Raw genomic sequence first — 23,950 nt, forward strand, 5'->3', positions numbered from 1 at the left:
ACATTTTCATCGAAAAAGTTGCCGCCGATGCCGAAGGGACGGAGCTCCGGCGGCTCCGAGCGAGAAATAAAGAAAGAAAACGTTAAAACTTACCGCATGAATTATCTCCTAAAATAACTCCAAGATGGCTGTGTATTGCACCGGGGATGCTGGGTGCTGCCCTTTACCCTATGACCTTTGGCCTCCCTCCTCTGGAAGCCGGCGAAAGGACGACAACACAAAACAAACAGGTGGGAGGCGAGTAACGGAAGAACCGTTTCCATTTCTTATTATCGGGTTCTGCTTTCACTTCTTTCTTCCCTCTCTTGTTTGGAAACCTTCATTGTGTGTTTTACGTTCGCGCATCGTGAGATTTTTTTTTTTTGGACAACATTTGCGCCAAAATCCCGACAGTTGTGCCGAGGGAGAGGGTTTGTGAGGCCTGGAGCTGGTGATAAATGTGTCTCGGACTGAAAAATCATCCTTGTGTATATTTCACACTATTTCTGTCTCGAGCTGTTTTCGCCAGTTCCACATGATATGTGAATGGCGCAGAACTTTTGACTGAGACTGCATATCAGTTTAGCAAAAGACTATCCATTTCTACCTGTCGTCAGTATGCAGTAAATTTGCCTTTTGGTGAATTTTTCTATACCTCGATATTCAAAAATGTGGAAGTTATGTCATTTCAGAAGTGGTTTGCTATGTATTTTCTCGATATAGAAATAGTTTTGAATTTTTTTATTAGTTGCATCTGTGAGGTTTGTGTAATTGCATTGGTGTTAATCTTTGAAATTTACTTGTACTGGTGTGATCATTTACCTATTGTCCAACTGTAATCTTATTTTGATTCATGATTTGATTAATATTACATAACAGACAGCTGCAACTAGAAACAAAGCAGTAATGGAGGATTTGTGATGGTGTCATAAATTGTAAGTATAATATTTAACGTAACCAGGATCTAAAAATCTAGTGCTGTACTTGTCTTTGTTTGCTACTTAAAATATCTATTGTTATTTCATATAATGACAGTTGCCTACGATTTTTGAGGTTTTCTATAGCAGTTTTGAAAATGATATTGATAGTAACAGATGTGGAGGCAACAGTGACTTTAACTGTGGAGATACACAGCATAACACAGCTGTTACTGTCCCAATAAAGTATATTTAGCAAATATCCCATTCAAATAACTGAATAATTTGAATAAGCTTCAATATTCAGTGAGCGCAAATCTATTGTTTTTACAAATCGTGCAATTTTATGTGTGCAGTATGCTGCAAAGGCCAGCCAGTTGAGTGAAATATAAGTACATGCTGTCCAGACTACCAGCTGGTAAATATCCATAGAATTATAGATAGAGACAATGACTACTAAAACTGTAATTAAAACGTTGGTTTCAAATAACTGTTAAAACGCCAAGAACAAAAGTACACTAGCCTGCTAACCCAAAATCTGATTACAAAAATAATAAGATTGCAGCTATCAAATCTGATATTATAGTGACTTAAATTGTAGTTGTTTTCTAATCAACTTGTTTAGAGATGTTATTTCTCATCTCTGGAGCAGGTCAGTCTTGAACCGAGCCTCCTGGCTCAAAGGTAGGGGCACTACCACTGTGCCACAAGCACGACATACATTGTAACACCATACTGGATTTTTACCTATTTTTCTAATCAACCTGTTCAGAGATCATATTAAACACCTCTGAGGCAGATGGGGCTTGAAACCAGGCTTCTTGGTCCAGGGGTACTATCACTGCACCATAAAAGGGCCCTCAGTTTGACCGATTTTTCCCAATCAACCTATTCAGTGATGTTATTACACTCCTCTGGAGCAAGTGTGACTTGAATCTGGGCCTCCTGGCTCAGAGGTAGAGGCATATCACTGTACCACGAGCTTAAGTTTAAGTTGCAACACCACACTGGCTTTTTAATTAGAACTGTTAAACACAAAAATATGCACCATCGAGGAAACCATGTGAAATTTACGCATCATTAGTCTTAGCTGGAGTTTTGTGTACATTTTGTACAGAACATCTTAGAAAGATGTCAAGTCCTCAGAGGGGCGACAAAGGAGATTTGCCAAGATAGTAACTGATTGCACTGGAGCAGATACAAAGGAGATTTACCAGCGCGTTGACTGAGCAGAGTTTTTTTCGTGAGGAGAGATTGGATAGACAAGAGTTGTTTTCCTTGGAGCAGATGAGGCAGGACATGATTGAAAGATATTAAATTATGAGGGGCATAGATAGTGTAGCAGGAAGGCAGGTGACACCACAATGACAACCTCTGGCTTTTAATGCCAATATTATTGCTGTGAAGTGCCATTTTACGAAATGGGGAGAAATGGAGATCAAATGGCCAGTCAATTAGATTCATGGAGATGTACAGCACGGAAACAGACCCTTCAGTCCAACCCGTCCATGCTGACCAGATATCCCAACCCAATCTAGAGCCACTTGCCAGCACCTGGCCCATATCCCTCCAAACTCTTCCTATTCATATACCCATCCAGATGCCTTTTAAATGTTGCAGTTGTACCAGCCTCCACCATTTCCTCTAGCAGCTCATTCCATACACGTACCACCCTCTGCAAGAAAAAGTTGCCCCTTGGGTCTCTTTTATATCTCTCCCCTCTCACCCTAAACCTATGCCCTATAGTTCTGGACTCCCCGACCCCAGGGAAAAGATTTTGTCTATTTATCCTATCTATGTCCCTCATAATTTTGTAAACCTCTATAAGGTCACCCGTCAGCCTCCGACGCGCCAGGGAAAACAGCCCTAGCCTGTTCAGCCTCTTCCTGTAGCTCAGATCCTCCAACCCTGACAACAGCCTTGTAAATTTTTTCTGAACCCTTTCAAGTTTCACAACGTCTTTCCGATAGGAAGGAGACCAGAATTGCATGCAGTATTCCAACAGTGGCCTAACCAATGTCCTGTACAGCTGCAACATGACTTCCCAACTCCTGTACTCAATGCTTTGACCAATAAAGCAAAGTATACCAAATGCTGCCTTCACTATCCGATCTATCTGCGACTCTACTTTCAAGGAGCTATGAACCTGCACGCCAAGGTCTCTTTGTTCAGCAATGCTCCCTAGGACCTGACCATTAAGTGTATAAGTCCTGCTAAGATTTGCTTTCCCAAAATGTAGCACCGAACATTTATCTGAATTAAACTCCATGATTCCTGATGAAGGGCTTTTGCCCGAAACGTTGATTTTGAAGCTCCTTGGATGCTGCCTGCACTGCTGTGCTCTTCCAGCAACACTTATCCAGAATCCATTTGCCACTCCTCAGCCCATTGGGTCATCTGGTCAAGATCCCATTGTAATCTGAGATAACTTTCTTCTCTGTCCACTACACCTCCAATTTTGGTGTAATCTGCAAACTTACTAACTATATCTTTTATGCTCACATCCAAATCATTTATATAAATGACGAAAAGTAGTGGACCCAGCACCAATCCTTGTGACATTCCACTGGTCACAGGCCTCCAGTCTGAAAAACAACCCTCCACTACCACCCTCTGTCTTCTACCTTTGAGCCAGTTCTTCATCCAAATGGCTAGTATTCCATGCGATATAACCTTGCTAACCATTTTCCCATGGGGAACCTTGTCGAATGCCTTACTGAACTCCATATAGATCACGACAACCATTCTGCCATCATCAGTCCTCTTTGTTACTTCAAAAAACTGAAACAAGTTTGTGAGACATTATTAAAATTGGAATACTTATCAACAGAAATATTAGGTGGTAGAGAAATGTCTTTTAACTCTGCAAAAGTTTGAAATTCACTTGTTTAATAACTTTGAAGAGACTATTGTTTATACGACTACAACTCTTCAGGAATTTTGGAAAGTTTTCAGATGAGAATTTAAGACTGTTTCATTAGAATTTAATACTACAATCATACATTTTTAGAAATAATTCATACAACTGGTAAAGACAGTACTATGGCGGGTGCTTTTCAAGAGCAAGTATGAACGAAACAGAATGCCATGATCAAAATAAACTTGCGTAGAATGTGGTTGTTCGGAAAATTGGTGCATATTCGATATAAATAAATTATTACAGATGATGTAGCTTAGAAATGGTGTTAAGAACAATGTTATATTTAAAGAAGATGCAAATACCTCTTAAGGATACCTTTGCATTTTTACTTTTGCAGAAGGTGTGATGAAAGCTGTGTTCTATATTATGTTTTTGAAATTTTGGATTTGAAAATATATGTAGATGGTCGTGAATCAATTCTGTGAAGGATTTTTTCTTCTTAAAAGGTCAGAAAGGCACTTTTTAACAATGATTAAATACGTTATTTCTAAGAAGGCAGATAAGAATTAGGAGTGGGAGTAGCTCATCTGGCTCTCTGAGTCTGCGCCACCATTCAGTAGGATCATGGCTGATCTTTTCATGGACTCAGCTCCACTTACCCGCCCTCTCACTGTATCCCTTAATTTCTTTATTGTTCAAAAAACATCTATCTTAGCTTTAAAAATATTTACTGAAGTAGCATCAACTACTTCGCTGGGCAGGGAATTCTGTAAATTTACAACCCTCTAGGTGAAGAAATTCTTTCTCAATTCAGTCCTAAATCTGCGCTCTCTAATTTCGAGACTATGCCCTCTCATCCTAGTTTCACCTGCCAGTGGAACTATCGTCTCTACTTCTATCTTATCTATTCCCTTCGTAATTGTATATGTTCCTATAAGATCCCCTCTCATTCTTCTAAATTCCAATGAATATAGTCCCAGTCTACTCCGTTTCTCCTCATAAACCAACCCCCTCAACTCTGGAATCAACCTAGTGAACCTTCTCTGCACCCCCGTTAGTGCTAGTACATCCTTTCTTAAGTAAGGAGACCAAAACTGCACACAGTAGTCCAGGTGTGGTCTCACCAGCACCCTATACAGCTGCGACATAACCTTCCTGCTTTTTAACCCAATCCCTTTGCAGTGAAGGGCAAAATTCCATTTGCCTTCCTAATTACTTGTTGTACCTGCAGACCAATCCTCTGTGATTCATGCACAAGTACACCCAGGTCCCACTGCATAGCAGCACGCTGCAAATTCTTACCAATCAAGTAATAGTCCTTTTTACTGTTACTCCTACCAAAATGGATGACTTCACATTTATTAACATTTTACTCTGTCTGCCAGACCTTTGCCCATTCACTTGAAGTATCTATGTTCCTCTGCAAAGTTTCACAGTCCTCTGCCTCTTAGTGCCATCTGTAAACATTGACACATTACACTTGGTCCCCAACTCCAAATCATCTACAAAAATTGTGAATAATTGCAGTCCCAACACCGATCCCGAAGGCACACCACTAGTTACTGATTGCCAACAGCATTCATTTATCCTCATTCTTTGCTTCCTGTTTGTCAACCAATTCTCTATCCATGCTAATACTTTACCCATAATGCCATGCATCTTTATCTTGTGCAGAAGCCTGTTGTGCGGCACCTTTTGGAAATCTAGGTACATTATATCTACTGGGTAACCATTGTCCACCTTGCTCGTAATGTCTTCATAGAATTCCAAAAGCTTAATTAGGTATGACCTGCCCTTCATGAACCCATGCGGCATCTGCCCAACATGACAATTTCTATCTAGATGCTTTGCTATTTCTTCCTTGATAATAGACTCGAGCGTCTTCCCCACTGCAGAAGTTAAGCTGACCTGTCTATAATTCCCCATCTTTTGTCTACCTCTCTTTTTAAACAGTGATGCTACATTTGCTGTTTTACAATCTGCTGGAACTGCCCAAGAGTCCAGCGAATTTTGGAAAATTACAAGGGCACTTGTTATTTCTCCCACCATCTCTTTTAGTACCCTGGGATGCATTCCATCAGGGCCAGGAGACCTATCTATCTTTAGCTCCATTAGCTTGCCGAACACTACCTCTTCCATAATAATAATTGTTTCCAGGTCCTCACCTACCTTTGTCTCTTTGACAGTTACTGGCATGTTATTAGTGTCTTCGACACAAAATACCTATTCAATGCCTCGGCCATTTCATATAATCCCATAACTAAATGTCCCTTCTCATCCTCTAAAGGACCAATGTTTACTTCAACCACTCTTTATATAGAAGCTTTTGCTATCTGTCTTTATATTCTGTGCTAGTTTGTTTCACATATTCTATCTTGCTTTTCTTCATAACTCTTTTTGTGGCTTTCTGTTGACCTTTGAAGTTTTCCCAATCTTTTAGTTTCCTGCTGATCTTGGCCACTTTGTATGCCTTCTCTTTCAATTTGATAGCCTCCCTTATTTCCTTAGACACCTATGGCAGATTACTCCTTTTCTTACTGTCCTTCCTTTTCACTGGAGTATACTTTTGCTGAGCACTTTGAAAAATTGCTTTGGAAGTCCTCCACTGCTCATCACCTGTCCCACCATACAATCTTCATTTCCAGTCTATTTTAGCCAACTTTTCCTTCATCCTATTGTAGTCTCCCTTGTTTAAGCGCAGCAACTTGGTATTGCATTTTATCTTCACACTCTCCATCTGTATTCTAAATTCAACCATACTGTGATCGCTCCTTCCAAGAGGATCCTAACTATGAGGTAATTAATTATTCCCATTATATTATACAGGACCAGATCTAGGAGAGGCTGCTCCCCTGTCGATGCCTTTACATACTGTTCAAGAAAACTATCGCTGATAAACTCAACGAACTTCTCCTCAAGGCTACCCTGACCAAGCTGGTTTGACACATCAACGTAGATTAAAATCCCCCATGATAATTGCCATACCATTTTTACAGGCATCAGTTATTTCTTTGGTTATTGCCTGCCCCAATGTGACGTTATTATTTGATGGTCTATAGACTGTGCCTACAGTTAGAATTTCTAATTTCCACCCAAATGGATTCAACCTCATTCTCCGTAGAACCTTTATCATGTCTCAGCACTGCTTTGATGTTGTCCTTGGAATATCAGAGCTGCACCATCCCCTCTACCTTCCTGTCTGTCCTCCTGAACAGTCTGGATATTTAACTCCCAGTTGTGACCATCCTGTAACTATGTCTCAGTAATGGCTAATAAATCATGTTAATTTGCGATGTTTTATGCCGTTAACTCAAGAACTTTGTTACAAATGTTATGAGCATGCTAACCTGCTGCTTATCTTTTTATTTACCATCCTACTTCCTGTGTTTTTCCTTTCCCTCTTCCGCCCCCCCCCCCCCTCAACTCACTAGTTTAAAGTCCTAGTGACCACCCTATTTATCCTTTTCACTAGAACACTGGTTTCAGGTTGTTTCAAGTGAAGACAGTCCCATCAGTATAGGTCCCTCCTGTTATGAAACTATGCCAATGCCTCATGACATGAAACCCCTCAAGATTTTATAAACCCGTATAAAGTCAACCTTCAGCCTCTGATACTCCAGAGAAAATAGCTACAGCCTATTCAGTCTCTCCTTATAATTAAAACCCTCCAACCCTGGCAACGTCTTTGCAAATCTTTTCTAAAGCATTTCAAGTTTCACAACACCTTTCCGAGAGTCATAGAGATGTACAGCATGGAAACAGACCCTTCGGTCCAACCTGTCCATGCCGACCAGATATCCCAACCCAATCTAGACCCACCTGCCAGCACCCGGCCCATATCCCTCCACATGGGTATTCATATACCCATCCAAATGCCTCTTAAATGTTGCAATTGTACCAGCCTCCACCACAGCCTTTGGCAGCTCATTCCATAGACGTACCACCCTCTGCGTGAAAATGTTGCCCCTTAGGTCTCTTTTATATCTTTCCCCTCTCACCCTAAACCTATGCCCTCTAGGTCTGGACTTCCCGACCCCAAGGAAAAGACTTTGTCTATTTATCCTATCCATGCCCCTCATAATTTTGTAAACCTCTGTAAGGTCTCCCCTCAGCCTCCGATGCTCCAGGGAAAATTGCCCCAGCCTGTTCAGCCTCTCCCTGTAGCTCAGATCCTCCAACCCTGGCAACATCCTTGTAAATCTTTTCTGAACCCTTTCAAGTTTCACAACATCTTTCCAATAGGAAGGAGATCAGAATTGCACACAGTATTCCAACAGTGACCTAACCAATGTCCTGTACAGCCACAACATGACCTCCCAACTCCTGTACTCAATACTCTGACCAATAAAGGGAAGCATAACAAACACCTTCTTCACTATCCTATCTACCTGCGACACCACTTTCAAGGAGCAACACTCCCTAGGACCTTACCATTAAGTGTTTAAGTCCTGCTAAGATTTGCTTTCCCAAAATGCAGCACCTCTCATTTATCTGAATTAAACTCCATCTGCCACGTCTCAGCCCATTGGCCCATCTGGTCAAGATCCTGTTGTAATCTGAGGTAACCCTCTTCGCTGTACACTACACCTCCAACTTTGGTGTCATCTGCAAACTTATTAACTGTACCTCTTATGCTCGCATCCAAATCATTTATGTAAATAACAAAAAGTAGAGGGCACAGCACCGATCCTTGTGGCACTCCACTGGTCACAGGCCTCCAGTCTGAAAAACAACCCTCCAACACCACCTTTGTACCTTTCAGGCAGTTATGTATCCAAATGGCTAGTCCTCCCTGTCTTCCATGAGATCGAACCATGCTAATCAGTCTCCCATGGGGAACCTTGTCAAACGCCTTACTGAAGTCCATATAGATCACATCTACTGCTCTGCCCTCATCAATCCTCTTTGTTACTTATTCAAAAATCTCAATCAAGTTTGTGAGACATGATTTCCCACACGCACAGCCATGTTGACTATCCCGAATCAGTCCTTGCCTTTCCAAATACATGTACATCCTGTCCCTCAGGATTCCCTCCAACAGCTTGCCCACCACCGAAGTCAGGCTCACCGGTCTATAGTTCCCTGGCTTGTCTTTACCACCCTTCTTAAACAGTGGCACCATGTTTGCCAACCTCCAGTCTTCTGGCACCTCACCTGTGACTATCGATGATACAAATATCTCAACAAGAGGCCCAGCAATCACTCCTCTAGCTTCTCACAGAGTTCTTGGGTACACCTGATCAGGTCTTGGGGATTTATCCACCTTTAACCATTTCAAGGCATCTAGCACTTCCTCCTCTGTAATCTGGACATTTTGCAAGATGTCACCATCTATTTCCCTACAGTCTATATCTTCCATATCCTTTTCCACAGCAAATCCTGTAGCAGAAAGACCAGAATTGACCACAGTATTCCAAAAGTGTCCTAACCCGTGTCCTGTACAGCCACACCATTATATCCAAACTCCCATACTCAATGCGGAGGGAGAAAGTGAGGACTGTAGATGCTGGAAATCAGCGTTAAAAAAATGTGGTTCTGGAAAAGTACAGCTGGTCAGGCAGCATCCGAGGAGCAGGAGGGTTGATGTTTCGAGCATAAGCTCTTATCTACTTTCCTGATGAAGAGCCTATACTCGAAACATCAACTCTCCTGCTCCTCCGTTGCTGTCTGACTGACTGTGCTGTTCCAGCGCCACACCTTTTGACTCCCATACTCAATCTACTGACCAATGAAGGCAAGCATACTAAACACCTTCTTCACTACCCAGTCTACCTGCAAATCTGCTTTCAAGGTCTCTTTGTTCACGAACACTCCCCATGAGCCTACCATTAAGTCCTGCTCTGATTTACCTTACCAAACTGCAGCATCTTACATTGCCTAAATTAAGCTCCATCTGCCATCCCTCTGCCCATCTGTTCAAAGTCCCCCTTCTTTACTGTCCACTACACCACCAATTTTGGTGTCACCTTCAAACTTACTAACCATTAGTCCTAGATTCGCATCCAAGTCATTTATACAAATGACAAAAAGCAGTGGACCCACTACTGATCTGTGTGGCATGCTGCTGGTAAAACAACCCTCCGCCACCACTCTGTCTTGACCTTCAAACCAATTTTGTGTCCAACTGGCTAGCTCTGCCTGGATTCCATATGATCTAACTTTGCTAACCAGTCTACTATGAGGAACTTTGTCAAACACCTTACTGAAGTTCATATAGACAACATCTACAGTTCTGCCTTCATTAATCTTCTTTGTTACTTTTCAAAAAACTCAATCACGTTAGTGAGACATGATTTCCTACGCACAAAACCATATTGACTATCCCTAATCAGTCCTTGCCTTTCCAAATAATGTAAATCCTGTCCCTCAGAATCCCCTGCAACAACTTCCCCACCACTGACATCAGGGTTACCAGGCTATAGTTCCCCTGGTTTTTTTCTTACCACCTTTCTTAAGTAATGACACAACATTAGCCACCCTCCAGTCTTCTGGGATCTCACCCATAGCTATTGTTGATACAAATATCCCAGCAAGGGACCCAGTAATCACTCCCCTAGCTTCCCACAAAGTTCTGGAAAACACCCGATCAGGTGCCAGGGATTTATCCAAGTTAATGCATTTTAAAACGTCCAGCATCTCCTCCTCTGTAATATGGACTCTTCTCAACATTATTACTGTTTATTTTCCCCAGGTTCTCTAGCTTTCATGTCCTTCTCCACAGTAAATACTGACGTGAAATATTCATATAGTGTCTCATCCATCTCCTGTGGTTTCACACACACACAACCTTATTGATCTTTAAAGGGCCCTTTTCTCTCCCTAGTTATCCTTTTGCCCTGAAAGTATTTGTAGAATTTCTTTGGATTCTGCTTAACCCTATTTGCCAAAGCTATCTCATACCCTTTTTGCCTTCCTAATTCCCCTCATGATGACGGATTGCCTTGATCCCAGTTGTCTATCCCTACCATTTGCCTCCTTTTTTTGACGAGAGCCTCAATTTCTGTAGTCATCCAATATTCCCCCACACCTACCTCCCCAAAACTTGCCTTTTTAACATTATCAGACATTTTTTATTGTATTATGCCCTAATTTGCTGCTGACCCTTGTTTCCTCTGCCTTCCACTTCTGCTTGCTATTTTTCTGTCTCTCTTTTCCACCTTTGTTTCCCTCATTCTCATTTCTTTGATCAAATTTCCATCCTGTTGCCACTCTGTTTTAAACAATCTCCCACAGAAAAGCCTTTACAATAATATTGGTCCTAGTCCCGCTTGCATGCAAACTATCCAGCTTGTATAAATCCCATCTTCCCAGAATCAGTCCCATGGCTCCCTAAATTATAGTGTGGCACCTCATCCAGCATTTTACCTGTATCATTTATACTGAAATGGGCCAAATTCTCGGGCTGTTTTCCCTACCCCTTCAAATGGTCATGCAGTCACTTAGTGACATCCTTGACCGAGGCACCTGTGAAGTAACATACCATCTCGTCGTCACACCTGCGACCATGGAAATGTCTGTCTGTTCCCCTTATGAGAGAATCCTCTTTCCCCATTGCTCCCCACTTTTCTTTTTCTCCTTATATCATGCAGCTGAGCCATTCTTGAGACCACGGACCTGCCTTTCACTGTCTTCCCCTGAGAAACCATATCAGGATGTTGGTTAATGTGATGCTGGAAAACACAGCAGGCCAGGCAGCATCCGAGGAGCAGGAGAATCGACGTTTCGGGCATAAGCCCTTCTTCAGGAATGAGGCTGGTGTGCCAGGCGGGCTGAGATAAAAGGTAGGAGGGAGGGGATTTGGGGGAGGGGTGCTGGGAATATGATAGGTGGAAGGAGGTGAGGGTGATAGGGCGGAGAGTTCGGGAAGAAGATTGCAGGTTGAGAGGGCGGTGCTGAATCCGGGGGTTGGGTCTGAGATAAGGGGGGGAAGGGAAATGAGGAAGCTGGAGAAATCTACATTCATCCCGTGTGGTTGGAGGGTTCCTAGACGGAAGATGAGGCGCTCCTTCCTCCAGGCGTCGTGTGGTCAGGGTCTGGCGAGGCCAAGGACCTGCATGTCCTTGGTGGAGTGGGAGGGGAAGTTAAAGTGTTCAGCCATGGGACGGTTGGGTTGGTTGGTATGGGTGTCCCAGAGGTGTTCCCTGAAACATTCCGCAAGTAGGCGGCCTGTCTCCCCAATGTAAAGGAAACCACATCGGGTGCAACGGATACTGTAAATGATGTGTGTGGAGGTGCAGGTGAATTTGCGACGGGTATGGAGGATCCATTGGGGCCTTGGAGGGAGGTCAGGCGGGAGGTGTGGGCGCAAGTTTTGCACTTCTTGCGGTTGCAAGGGAAGGTGCCGGGAGTGGAGGTTGGGTTGGTGGGGGGAGGGGGGGGGTGTGGACCTGACGAGGGAGTCGCGGAGGGAGTGGTCTCTCCGGAACGCTGATAGGGGAGGGGAGGGAACTATATCCCTGGTGGTGGGGTCTGTTTGGAGGTGGTGGAAATGACGGAGGATGATACGATGTGTCCGGAGGTTGGTGGGGTTGTAGGTGAGGACCAGTGGGGTTCTGTCCTGGTGGCGATTGGAGGGGCGGGGTTCAAGGGCGGAGATGCGGGAAGTGGAGGAGATGCATTGGAGAGCATCGTCAACCACGTCGGAGGGGAAATTGCGGTCTTTGAAGAATTTCTCCACCGCATCACCTCCACTTCCCGCACCTCCGCCCTTGAACCCCGTCCCTCCAATCGCCACCAGGACAGAACCCCACTGGTCCTCACCTTCCACCCCACCAACCTCCAGACACATCGTATCATCCTCCGTCATTTCCGCCACCTCCAAACAGACCCCACCACCAGGGATATATTTCCCTCCCCACCCCTATCAGCGTTCCAGAGAGACCACTCCCTCCGTGACTCCCTCGTCAGGTCCACATCCCCCACCAACCCAACCTCCACTCCCGGCACCTTCCCCTGCAACCGCAAGAAGTGCAAAACTTGCGCCCACACCTCTCCCCTCACCTCCCTCCAAGGCCCCAATGGATCCTTCCATATCTGTCACAAATTCACCTGCACCTCCACACACGTCATTTACTGTATCTTTTGCACCCGATGTGGTCTCCTCTATATTGGGGAGACAGGCTGCCTACTTGCGGAACGTTTCAGGGAACAATCAACCCAACCGTCCCGTGGCTGAACACTTTAACTCCCCCTCCCACTCCGCCAAGGAGATGCAGGTCCTTGGCCTCCTCCATCGCCAGACCCTAGAGGAAGAGCACCTCATCTTCCGCCTAGGAACCCTCCAACCACAAGGGATGAATGTAGATTTCTCCAGCTTCCTCATTTTCCCCTCCCCCCACCTTATCTCAGTCCCAACCCCCGGATTCAGCACCGTCCTCTTGACCTGCAATCTTCTTCCCGACCTTTCCACCCCCACCCCCTCTCTAGCCTATCACCATCACCCTCACCCTCACCTCCTTCTACCTATTGTATTCCCAGAGCCCCTCCCCCAAATCCCCTCCCCCCTACCTTTTATCTCAGCCTGCCTGGCACACGAGCCTCATTCCTGAAGAAGGGCTTATGCCCGAAACATCGATTCCCCTGCTCCTTGGATGCTGCCTGGCCTGCTGTGTTTTTCCAGCATCACATTTTTCAACTCTGATCTCCAGCATCTGCAGTCCTCACTTTTTCCAGGGTGTTGGTTAGGCTACTTTTGGAATATTGCGCGTAACTCTGGTCTCCTTCCTATTAGAAGGATGTTGTGAAACTTGAAAGGGTTCAGAAAAGTTGTTGCCAGGGTTGGAGGATTTGAGCTATAGGGAGAGGGTGAATAGGCTGGGACTGTTTTCCCTAGACCGTCGAAGGCTGAGGGGTTTAGATAGAATTAGAATCCCTATAGTGTGGAAACAGGCCCTTCGGCCCAACAAATCCACATCGAATCCCCCCCAAAGAGTATCCCACCCAGACCCATTTTCCCCTGACTAATGCACCTGACCTATACATCACAGAACATTATGGGCAATTTAGCTTGGCCAATTAACCTAACCAGAATATCTTTGGACTATGGGAGGAAACCAAAGCACCTGGAGGAAACCCATGCAGACATGGGAGAATATGCAAACTCCACAAAGGCAATTGCCAGAGGCTGGAATTGAACTCAGGTCCCTTTCGCTGTGAGGCAGCAGTGCTAACCATGGAGCCACTGTCCTGCCCCTCAGAGAGGTGACCTCATAGAGGTTTATAAAATCAGGAGGGGCATGGATATGATAAATAGACCCCCTGGGGTGGGGGAATCCAGAACTAGAGGGCATAGGTTTAGGGTGAGGGGGAAAGATGTAAAAAGGACCTATGGGCCAACTTTTTCACGCAGAGGGTGATGCATGTATGAAATGAGCTGCCAGAGGAAGTGCTGGAGGCTTGTACAATTACAACCTTTAAAAGACATCTGGATGGGTATACGAATAGGAAGAGTTTGGAGGGATATGAGCCAAGTGCTGGCAAATGGGACTAGATTAGGTTGGGATATTTGGTTGGCATTGGCAAGTTGGACCAAAGGGTCTGTTTCCATGCTTTACATCTCTAAGAGTCTATGACTCCAAAGCGGAAAGTCTATTAGAGCGGTAGATGCCACGAGGTAATTCTGCCCTACCTGTTTGGAGCTTTTATTCTGTCTGGTGGTCACCCATTTCATTTCTTCCTGTATATATTCTTTACCTGCAATGTGTCCATCTCATTATACATGCTACTAGTAAAGATTGTAGCCTTGCAGATATTACAAAGTGACTGCTGCCAGTGTTTCAGACACAAAACAAAGATTTCTTACAACTGGAGACATCTCCTGCACATGTGATTTTCTGGACACTGGAAGTGTTTCTGACTTACCCATATTTTACTCCATTTATCTGAAGCACATGCAGTGTGTTTGCCATTTAAGTTACTGGGACAAGCTGTAGTTGTTATATTGACACAACACAGTGCTGTACGGCAACATGTCTGGGAAAGCTAATCTTAGCAGGACTTATACACTTAATGGTAAGATCCTGGAGAGTGTTGCTGATCAAAGAGACCTTGGAGTGCAGGTTCATAGCTCCTTGAAAGTGGAGTCGAAGGTATATAGGATAGTGAAGAAGGCGTTTAGTATGCTTTCTTTTATTGGTCAGAGTATTGAGTACAGGAGTTGGGAGGTCATGTTGCGGCTGTACAGGACATTGATTAGGCCACTGTTGGAATATTGCGTGCAATTCTGGTCTCCTTCCTATCGGAAAGATGTTGTGAAACTTGAAAGAGTGCAGAAAAGATTTACAAGGATGTTGCCAGGGTTGGAGGACTTGAGCTATAGGGAGAGTCTGAACAGGCTGGGGTTGTTTTCCCTAGAGCGTCGGAGGTTGAGGGGTGACTTTATAGAGGTTTACAAACTTATGAGGTGCATGGATAGGATAAATAGACAAAGTCTTTTCCCTGGGGTGGGAGAGTCCAGAATTAGAGGGTATAGGTTTAAGGTGAGAGGGGAAAGACATAAAAGAGACCTAAGGGGCAACTTTCTCACACAGAGGGTGGTACGTGTATGGAATGGGCTACCAGAGGAAGTGGTGGAGGCTGGTACAATTGTAACCTTTAAAAGGCATTTGTTTGGGTATATGAATAGGAAGGGTTTGGAGGGATATGGGCCGGATGCTGGCAGGTGGGACTAGATTGGGTTGGTATATCTGGTCAGCATGGACGGGTTGGACCGAATGGTCTGTTTCTATGCTGTACATCTCCATGACTGTATGTCTATCCCTTCACTGTCCATGGATGACAACCATGCCAAACTGCCTGGCTTTGTCTCTGCACTAAGGCAAGGCAGCACATAGGTACAGTGGTCTACAAAATGAGGTGGCAAAACATTACAAGGATCTCTGCAAAGCAGAGGTGCTATGAGCATCCAAGTCAGCACAAAATTAAGCGGTGTCAAGAAAGCAGATGAAGAGCTGAGGTGCTTCTTGTTCTAATGGAAGAGATGGGTGCCTGACCCTGTGGATAAGGTGACTTGACAGCAGCATTACAATGAAAAGTGTTTCAGTACTCCAAGGTGCTGCATTAATGTGCATAACTATTCTAATTGATTCAGAAATGTGCCAAAATGATGTATTAGCTTCACCACATATCTGATGTCAACCTCTGTGGTCAGGGTGTACAAGCAATTGCTGCTAGTAGAGCGTGCCCTGAACAGTTGGGCATTGCCATCTAAGGTGGAAGTAGTGCTGAGGAGGTGCATGCTATGAGCTGAAATCACCAAGTACCTGCCTTTCATCTCACGAATTGCCACTGTCTTGTATCTCTTTGCTTCGTCGGATTTGGTAGACTGCATGCTAGTGAGATGAGGATAGGTAATAATGACATATAAACAAATATGCATAGGCTTCTTGACATTCACCAGCAAGATTCTCATCTCTCCATTTAACCTTTGAGAGAAAAATCAGACATTTTTCTCAACATCAGAAATCTGATTTTTTCCAAATTCACTCTATTTTCCCAACAGACTGATCATTGGATGGGTCATTCAGGAGGCTGACAAAAGTCAGTCCCAGGTTTTTCCCAATTCCATTCAGGGCAATCTGTTACTTTCAGTGCTGGTACCTTCAGAAGTGGTGTCTAGTCTATGGAACTTCCAGGCCAGGAGACTTTGGATCAAAGCTTCCAAGTTGTTAGAACTGAGAAAGTTTAAGTTATCAGAATTGTGAGAGGTACATGCCAGTGCACTTGGAAAGGAATCCTAAAATAAAGTTTCAACAGTCCAAGGGAAAGAAACTGGAAAAAGTCAGTTAAGATTTGAAAAGCAAAGATAGGAAAGTTATTCCTTTGGGATTGATTGTAACAGATGGTGTTGGGAACAGATTGAAACTTCGCTTTGATGACTGTGTTAAGATCTTTTTAACTGCAGCATATATATAATATGTGTGTGTGTGCGTGCGTGTTTGGTGTGTTTGATGTTTTTCTCTTTTGTGCAATAAACTTCTGTTGTTAAAGAATATCCACAGTGTCATGTACATTTTTTCAGTGACTAACAGCCACATAATTCATACATCTAATATTTGTGAATGTAGGTTTGCTCGCTGAGCTAGAAGGTTCATTTCCAGACGTTTCGTCACCCTAGTAGGTAACATCTTCAGGCGGAGCACTGTTGATAATTCCTGCTTTCTATTTATGTGTTTGGGTTAATACAATATAATAATTCTAATATATGTAATTGGATAATCAAGCAAAGTTTTATTCTGGAATCTGACTTGTCCAGTCCTTACATCAGCTGGAATCATAACAAAATCTCCAAAAATAACTAGGAGCTGAAAGATTGACACTCCACACTTTCAATGGTTAATTTTTAAAGAAGAACTGTAATTCTTAGCCTTACTGTATTCCACCGTATCCTGGTTGTTTTGCAAATTTGAATGCCTGTATCTCCTTGCCATTTCTTGAAGCCTATCCATCTGGAGACAATATTCCTACATATTGATGGAAAAATGTAATAGCTACCTGCAAATGACAAAAATATGTACTATTTACTCTCTGTTTGGCCTCAGCATACAGAGAAGTAGGCAGAGGAAGCGTTGGCTTAGTGTTATTATTTCTGGACTATTAATCCAGAAACTCAGCTCATGTTCTGGAGACCTGGGTTCAAGTCCCACTGTGGTCGATGGTGAAATTTGAATTCAATAACTATCTGGAGAGTCTGACAATAACCAAACCACTGCCGATTGTAGGGGAAAAAATACATTTGGTTCATTCATATCTTTTAGGGAAGGAAATCCACTATCCTTACCTGGTCTGGCTGGAATGTGATTCCAGACTACAGTTGACTCTCAACTGCCTTTTGAAATGGTCTAGAAAACCATTCTGTTGTAACAATCAGTACAAAGTCTCAACAAAGAAATGAAACTGCCTACAGCACATGTACTTCAGTAGTTCAAAAATGCTGATTCAGCCAGTAATATCCAGCAATGTTCACATCCCATGAGTGAACTTAAAGACAAAATGCGGAATTATTCACTCAGCTGAAAATATGTTTATTTTTTAACAAATAATTCACAGTTTCTATTTTTCCCTGATGTAATAGCCTTGCTACATCTGGGTGGGAATGGAGCACACGTTTCCAGAATTCATTAACAGGAAAACTGAGAAAATTTTCCAACTTTTATATCTTAGTCTGATTTTTCCAGTCATGAGACTAAAATAGCTCCATATACATTGGAGTGCTAACATTACTTCTGGGTCAACTTTATTAACTTTCCCAAGGTTGACCTAATTATGAATGCACAGAGAGTTTCCAACCTACACGAATTATCACTTTCTGCAAAGGGGAGACATAATTCTCAATGGTAGCCTTTAATGCGTGCAACTTTGGCATTGTCACTAATAGAATCAGAAAATAGTTGGCCAAAACACAGAACATTTGAATTTTCTAGAGTTAGTTTCTGCCAGAGGTATAGCAATGGAAGGCAGTCGTCTCAAGCTACTTGTTATACTTTTCCATAGAAGCGACTTAAGGTCTGCATGGTGAGTGCAGGTGCTGTGTTTTTTTTTTAGAAAGTACAAGGCACAAGGTAAGAAAACATATATTAACAATTATGGTCTTCGAGTAATTATCTCCATTTAGCAAGTTTGGATTTTTTATAGCAATGCCAGTAATGAAACTGTTAGCATTCACTGTCTGGCGTTAAAAATCACACAACATCAGGATATAGTCCAACAGGTTTATTTGGAAGCACTAGCTTTTGAAGCGCTACTCCTTGAAGGAGCAGTATTCCGAAAGCTAGTGCTCCCAAATAAACCTGTTGGACTATAACCTGGTGGTGTGATTTTTTAACTTTGTACACCCTAGTCGAACACTAGCACCTCCAAATCAATTTTCACTGTCTGAAACTGATTTAATGTCCACATGTACAATGGGATGTGGAAATTCCAAAGTTTAAACTATTAGTGATCACTGAACTGAAAGAACTTTCCTTTTAAGGTCGTAGCCTTGCTTTTGAATGAAGTGTAACCAGGTTTTTAATGGAATACTATGTTGATATTTACTGGTGAACAGGTTTGTTCACCCTGGAAAACTAATGTATTTGTGGAAAGTTAGGTATCTCCATTATGATAACAAAAAGGATCACTTTTTAAAATTTCTGTTTATGATATTTCAGTTTCTATACTAAGCACGTGTGTATGTCACAATCACTAGTGGTATGGGAGGATTGAAGGACTGGTAATGTTGTACCGTTGTTTAAAATTGAGTTAAGGATGGTGTTACAAAGGCACTTTAATACTGTTTGTAAAACTTTGAAGGATTTTGAAAAATGGAAATACCTGGAGTAGTTTATTTAAAAGGAGTCATTGAAACTTCACTCTTAACATTGAACATTCTTTTAAATAGAGCTTCCTTGAAATTACATAACTGATGATAACTCTTGCTTTCATACTGAGGCTAGCTGGGAGAAATGCTTGTTTTATCTGGTTCAGTTGGAAAGAAGCCTGCTGAGAACAAGCTAAGTTAGAGGAGAACTTGCTAAGAGCAAGTTGAGTTGATAGAATACTTGCTAAGAACATGTTGCACAGATGATCTCTTATTTCCTCAAAGAAAGCTCTCTTATAGAGTCATACATTGCCGAAACAGACCCTTTGGTCCAACCAGTCCATGTGAAACAGTATCCCAAACTAGCCCCACCTGCCTATTTCTGGCCCACGTCCCCCCAAATCTTTCCTATTCACGTAATTATCTAAGTATCTTTTAAACATTGTAAATGTGCCTGCATCCTTCACTTCCCAGGAAGTTCATTCAATGTGTGTAAAAGAAAAATGGCCCATGTCTTTTTCAAAACTCTCTCCTTTCACCATAAAAATATGCCCCCTAGACTTGAAATCCCCATCGTGAGAGAGAAGATACCTACCATTAACCCTATTCCTATCCCTTATGATTTTATAAACCTTTACAAAGTCATCTTTCAACCTTCTACATACCAGTGAAAAAAGTCCCAACCTGTCCAGCCTTTCTTTCTAATTAAAACCTTCTCTACCCGGCAACCTGGTAAATCTCTTTTGCACCGTCTCCAACTTAATAATATCCTTCCTGTAAGTTGAGTTCTGGATGAAATGTATTTGTTCTTTTGAGAAAATGATTGAAGAAACATCTCAAGATTGGTCTGAGCTGTATCCGGAAAAATCCAGAGATATCTGTGCATGATTAGTGATCATCATCCATGACAAAATATCACATCAATAAATTCCACAGATCATTCTATGGTTTAACCTTTTGCCTTCAAGAGTTTCCTTTCAGAAAGCCAACTTATGCAAGATTTTTGTTTTGCATGTGTGTTTTGGGGATACTTATAGAGATTAAGATTTAAACTTCCACATTACTGACTGCATATGTTAACCAATTATTGCATCTTCACTGAATAAGTTTTGTTTTGATAATAAACCCATGATTGGGTTTATTGAGAAATCTAATGGATAGATCTTGTTTTTCAAAGGATGAAAGTTAATACTGCGTCTACTGGGGTCACCTTTGCAGACAATGCATTCCATATTACAACAACTTGCAAAAAGGATTCCCACGTGAGGACTGGCTAATAGCGCATTTTGCACTTTTGCTCAAAAAAGGAATTGGACCTGGTAATTACAGACCAGTCGATGTCATGTTGGCAACAAAGAAGCTTTTAGAGACAATAATTGGGACAAAATTGTGTGATATATTGCAATCTTCCAAAGTTCTGTTTACCTCATCTTTATTTTTACCCTATCCAATGCTGTTGATATCTCCTTTACTGCCACAATTACAGTCTGCTTTATTGAAGACAAATGTAAAGTAGTAATTTCATACTTCAGTCCTGCCCTCTGTCTCTGTAAAAAGCTCTTTTTGGTCTTTAATCAGCCCACCTTCATACAAATAGAGAAAAGATGAACTTTACATTGGGTTAGTAACTGAAGGGAAAAGAAGCTGTGCACAAATTAAGGCTATTTGATTAATACATTTGTGGAAAGTTTCCACTAGATATTTTTTAATCAACCTCAGATGTAATTTGATACGTCTGTGGTAGGTGGGACTTGAACCCAGATTTTCTGGTTCAGAGACAAAAGAAACTGCAGATGCTAGAATCCAAAGTAGACAAGGCTGGAAGAACATAGCAAGACAAGTTCTCCATCTCCAGGTGCTGCCTAGCTTGCTGCGTTCTTCCAGCGTCCTGCCTGTCTACTTCTGGTTCAGAGGTAGGGAAACTGTCACTGTGCCATGAACCTGAAATTTTCCACTATAACTTGCAACACTATTATTAACAGATTCATGCATTACCAATTTCACTAGATAATGCAAACACAAGCAACATTTCCAAACTAAAGACTTCTTAATCAAACCCCTCAATTAGTATATCTGACATCTAATCACAATCAAATGATCATTCAATAAAATTATTTAATAAAACTTTATCTTCAACTTAGTAAGTCTTTTACATTTTAGAAACAATATTTTTCAAACAAATAAAAAATGCGACTATGGAATTTTCAAATCAGGATGTCAGTCATGATATCCCTTCATGTCCAGTGCTTCATGTGATAATTAAATTGAACTACCTTTCTGACAATTAAAGGAATTATCGACAACAATGACTTATTCTGCTCTGATTCTGAAATGAATTAAAGCCAAGCCAATTCCCCACCTGGAAGCCATGTTGCATTATTTGATTGTCACAAAGGTATATCAAAATGACAGCGTGATGACAGGTGTAAAAAGAATTAAGTCAGTGTGCTGAGTTGCTTGATTATCACTTCATAAACCTTTGCAAAATTATTTTGTTAAAGTTCTGAGAAATTAAGTGTTCCCTTTTATTCTGTCTTAATATTAAAGTTGCAGGTGTGGTGAAGTTCTGAAATATATACATTCAGGCTTCCTCTTGGTGAGCAGCATGTAATTTACAATCCATAATATAATCCTTGTTTCCTAAGTGTGTCTAGCACAATATTTTCAAACTGTTAGTACAGCATAACTGCAGCCCAAATAGTTCTTGGTTAATGTATTAGTGCTGTGTTCATACTGGTATTACTTTATGTATGGCTTAAGATCTCAAAACAGAGAAGATTCTTCATGATATTTCTAAGGTAAAAAGAATGATGTATGTTATTCTTTTGGCTTTCACCTGTTTTCATTAATTCCAGTTAGATAAAAGTTACATACAACTTTTTCTGATTTCAGTCAGGTAGTATGATGTTTACATATCTTGGCTGCTGTTCAGCTGGGACTCTAATCATCCTTAATTTGTCATAAAATATAAAAACATCTTGGTGTTAGGTTACTTTGTTAATCTCAGACAATAAAATCTGTGACAAACTGATTCAAATTTGTGTTTACATCTTCTTTTCACTTCCTACACCTAGTAGTACATGTAGGTATGTGCTCTGAAAATAGAACTTCGTTCTGAAGAAGGGACACTTGATTCAAAATGTGAACTCTATTTTCTTGCCCCGTCATACCTGTCCATCTTCCTTCCCATCTATCTGCTCCAGCCTCCCTTCCCACCTATCACGATCACTCCCCCTCCCCCCCCCATCACTATCACTTCCCCCCCCCCATCACTATCACTTCCCCCCCATCACTATCACTTCCCCCCCCCCATCACTATCACTTCTCCCCCCCCCCATCACTATCACTTCCCCCCCCCCATCACTATCACTTCCCCCCCCCATCACTATCACTTCCCCCCCCCATCACTATCACTTCCCCCCCCCATCACTATCACTTCCCCCCCCCATCACTATCACTTCCCCCCCCATCACTATCACTTCCCCCCCATCACTATCACTTCCCCCCCATCACTATCACTTCCCCCCCCCATCACTATCACTTCCCCCCCCCATCACTATCACTTCCCCCCCCCCCCATCACTATCACTTCCCCCCCCCCCAATCACTATCACTTCCCCCCCCCCCCCATCCACCTATAGCCTTACGAGGTACCTTCCACCCCCCCCCCCCCAGCCCCACCCTCGTCCTCCTATTTATCTCCCCACCCCCTGCCCTCCCTCCCCCCATTCCTGATGAAGGATCTCTGCCTAAAAAGTCGACTCTCCTGCTCTTCGGATGCTGCTTGACCTGTTGTGCTTTTCTAGCGCTACACTTTTCGACTCCTTGCTCCAGATACTCCCAGACCTGAGTTGCTCCAGCAATTTTGGTTTTTGTTTTAGACTTCCATCATCTACAGTTCGTTATTTTACATATATACTTTATCTGCTTCATTTGTTTGCATATTTTTCTCCAGGAACAGTTCACCCATCTGTCACCAGAGCTGTAACTTGAGAGATGCCATCCACAGCAAGCTTGGTTGACTACGAAACTCCCACTCTTCCTGTCTGTGAATGGATATATTGGAAAGATTTACAGATTGATTATCAGTCTATTTGGCTGTGTTTTCAATGCACCTTCCATCAAATCCTGGAGTGGGGCTTGAACCTGGAACTTCTGGCTTAGTGGCAGGGATGCTTCTAACTGTGCCACATGAACTCTTGTATACGTATAGACTGAAATTTCATGGATGGCTGCATTGTAAGATTCATTTCTCCTTTCCAAGCTGGGAATCGGCCTGCAGAAAGTGAGGACTGGAGATCAGAGTTGAAGATCAGAGGAAAAGCACAGCCAGTCAGGCAAATTCTGAGGAGCAGGAGAGTCAATGTTTCGAGCATAAACTCTTCATCAGGAATGTTAGGCCTGGGAATGGCTCTGGCTCTGTCGTGCATGGAGTAATGACTTGAATCTGCAAATACCTGCTGATTCAGTGTTGATCGGGACTGGATTTCAGGTGTGTTCCATTGGCCTTGTAAGTAGCCAGAGGGAAGAGTGGAATGTTCACACTAAGATGCAACATTTGTACAAGCAGCCCCAGGAATTGCATTTGCCCAAACCAATTATCTTTTTTAAGGTGAAAGTACTTTTTGAAAATGTTCATCAAATAATCTATACAATAAAAGGCAAATTAAAATCCTTATGCTTTTTAATATTTGTATATTTGTTATTTACTAAGTTCATGTATAAAACAAACTTAGTCAGATCTTTTTAATCATTGTAGTTTCGAGGTGACTCCCTAACTGCTAAACAACACCCTCCTGCAATTTTGAAAATTCCCAGCATATTTTACAGCAATCAGAAAAAGCTGATTAAATTATAAGTTAGTAATGACCCAGAATTTCTCATCAGCTAAAACATTCCA

General features: G+C 42.4%; 1 protein-coding gene and 1 long non-coding RNA gene across 3 annotated transcripts in view; one reads left to right on the plus strand and one right to left on the minus strand.

The window, feature by feature from the left end:
- Positions 1 to 182, minus strand: part of cnot2 (CCR4-NOT transcription complex, subunit 2) — a 145,050-nt gene extending 144,868 nt beyond the window's left edge. The window contains exon 1 of one of the 2 annotated variants that reach the window (XM_072551693.1): positions 94 to 182. Coding sequence is in view for 1 of the 2 variants with exons in the window: in XM_072551692.1 (XP_072407793.1) it covers positions 94 to 98 (5 nt within the window). In the remaining variant the exon portion in view is untranslated. The remainder of the gene's footprint in view (positions 1 to 93) is intronic. The other variant, XM_072551692.1, reaches the window with a different exon arrangement.
- LOC140457913 (uncharacterized) lies at positions 126 to 23,726 on the plus strand. The gene is made up of 3 exons (XR_011953415.1): positions 126 to 230; positions 859 to 914; positions 23,006 to 23,726. It is a non-coding gene; the product is annotated as an uncharacterized lncRNA (long non-coding RNA).
- Positions 23,727 to 23,950: the final 224 nt, after the last annotated feature.

Source organism: Chiloscyllium punctatum, chromosome 32 (genome assembly GCF_047496795.1).
Source record: "Chiloscyllium punctatum isolate Juve2018m chromosome 32, sChiPun1.3, whole genome shotgun sequence".
In the NCBI taxonomy this organism is placed as follows: Eukaryota; Metazoa; Chordata; class Chondrichthyes; order Orectolobiformes; family Hemiscylliidae; genus Chiloscyllium; species Chiloscyllium punctatum.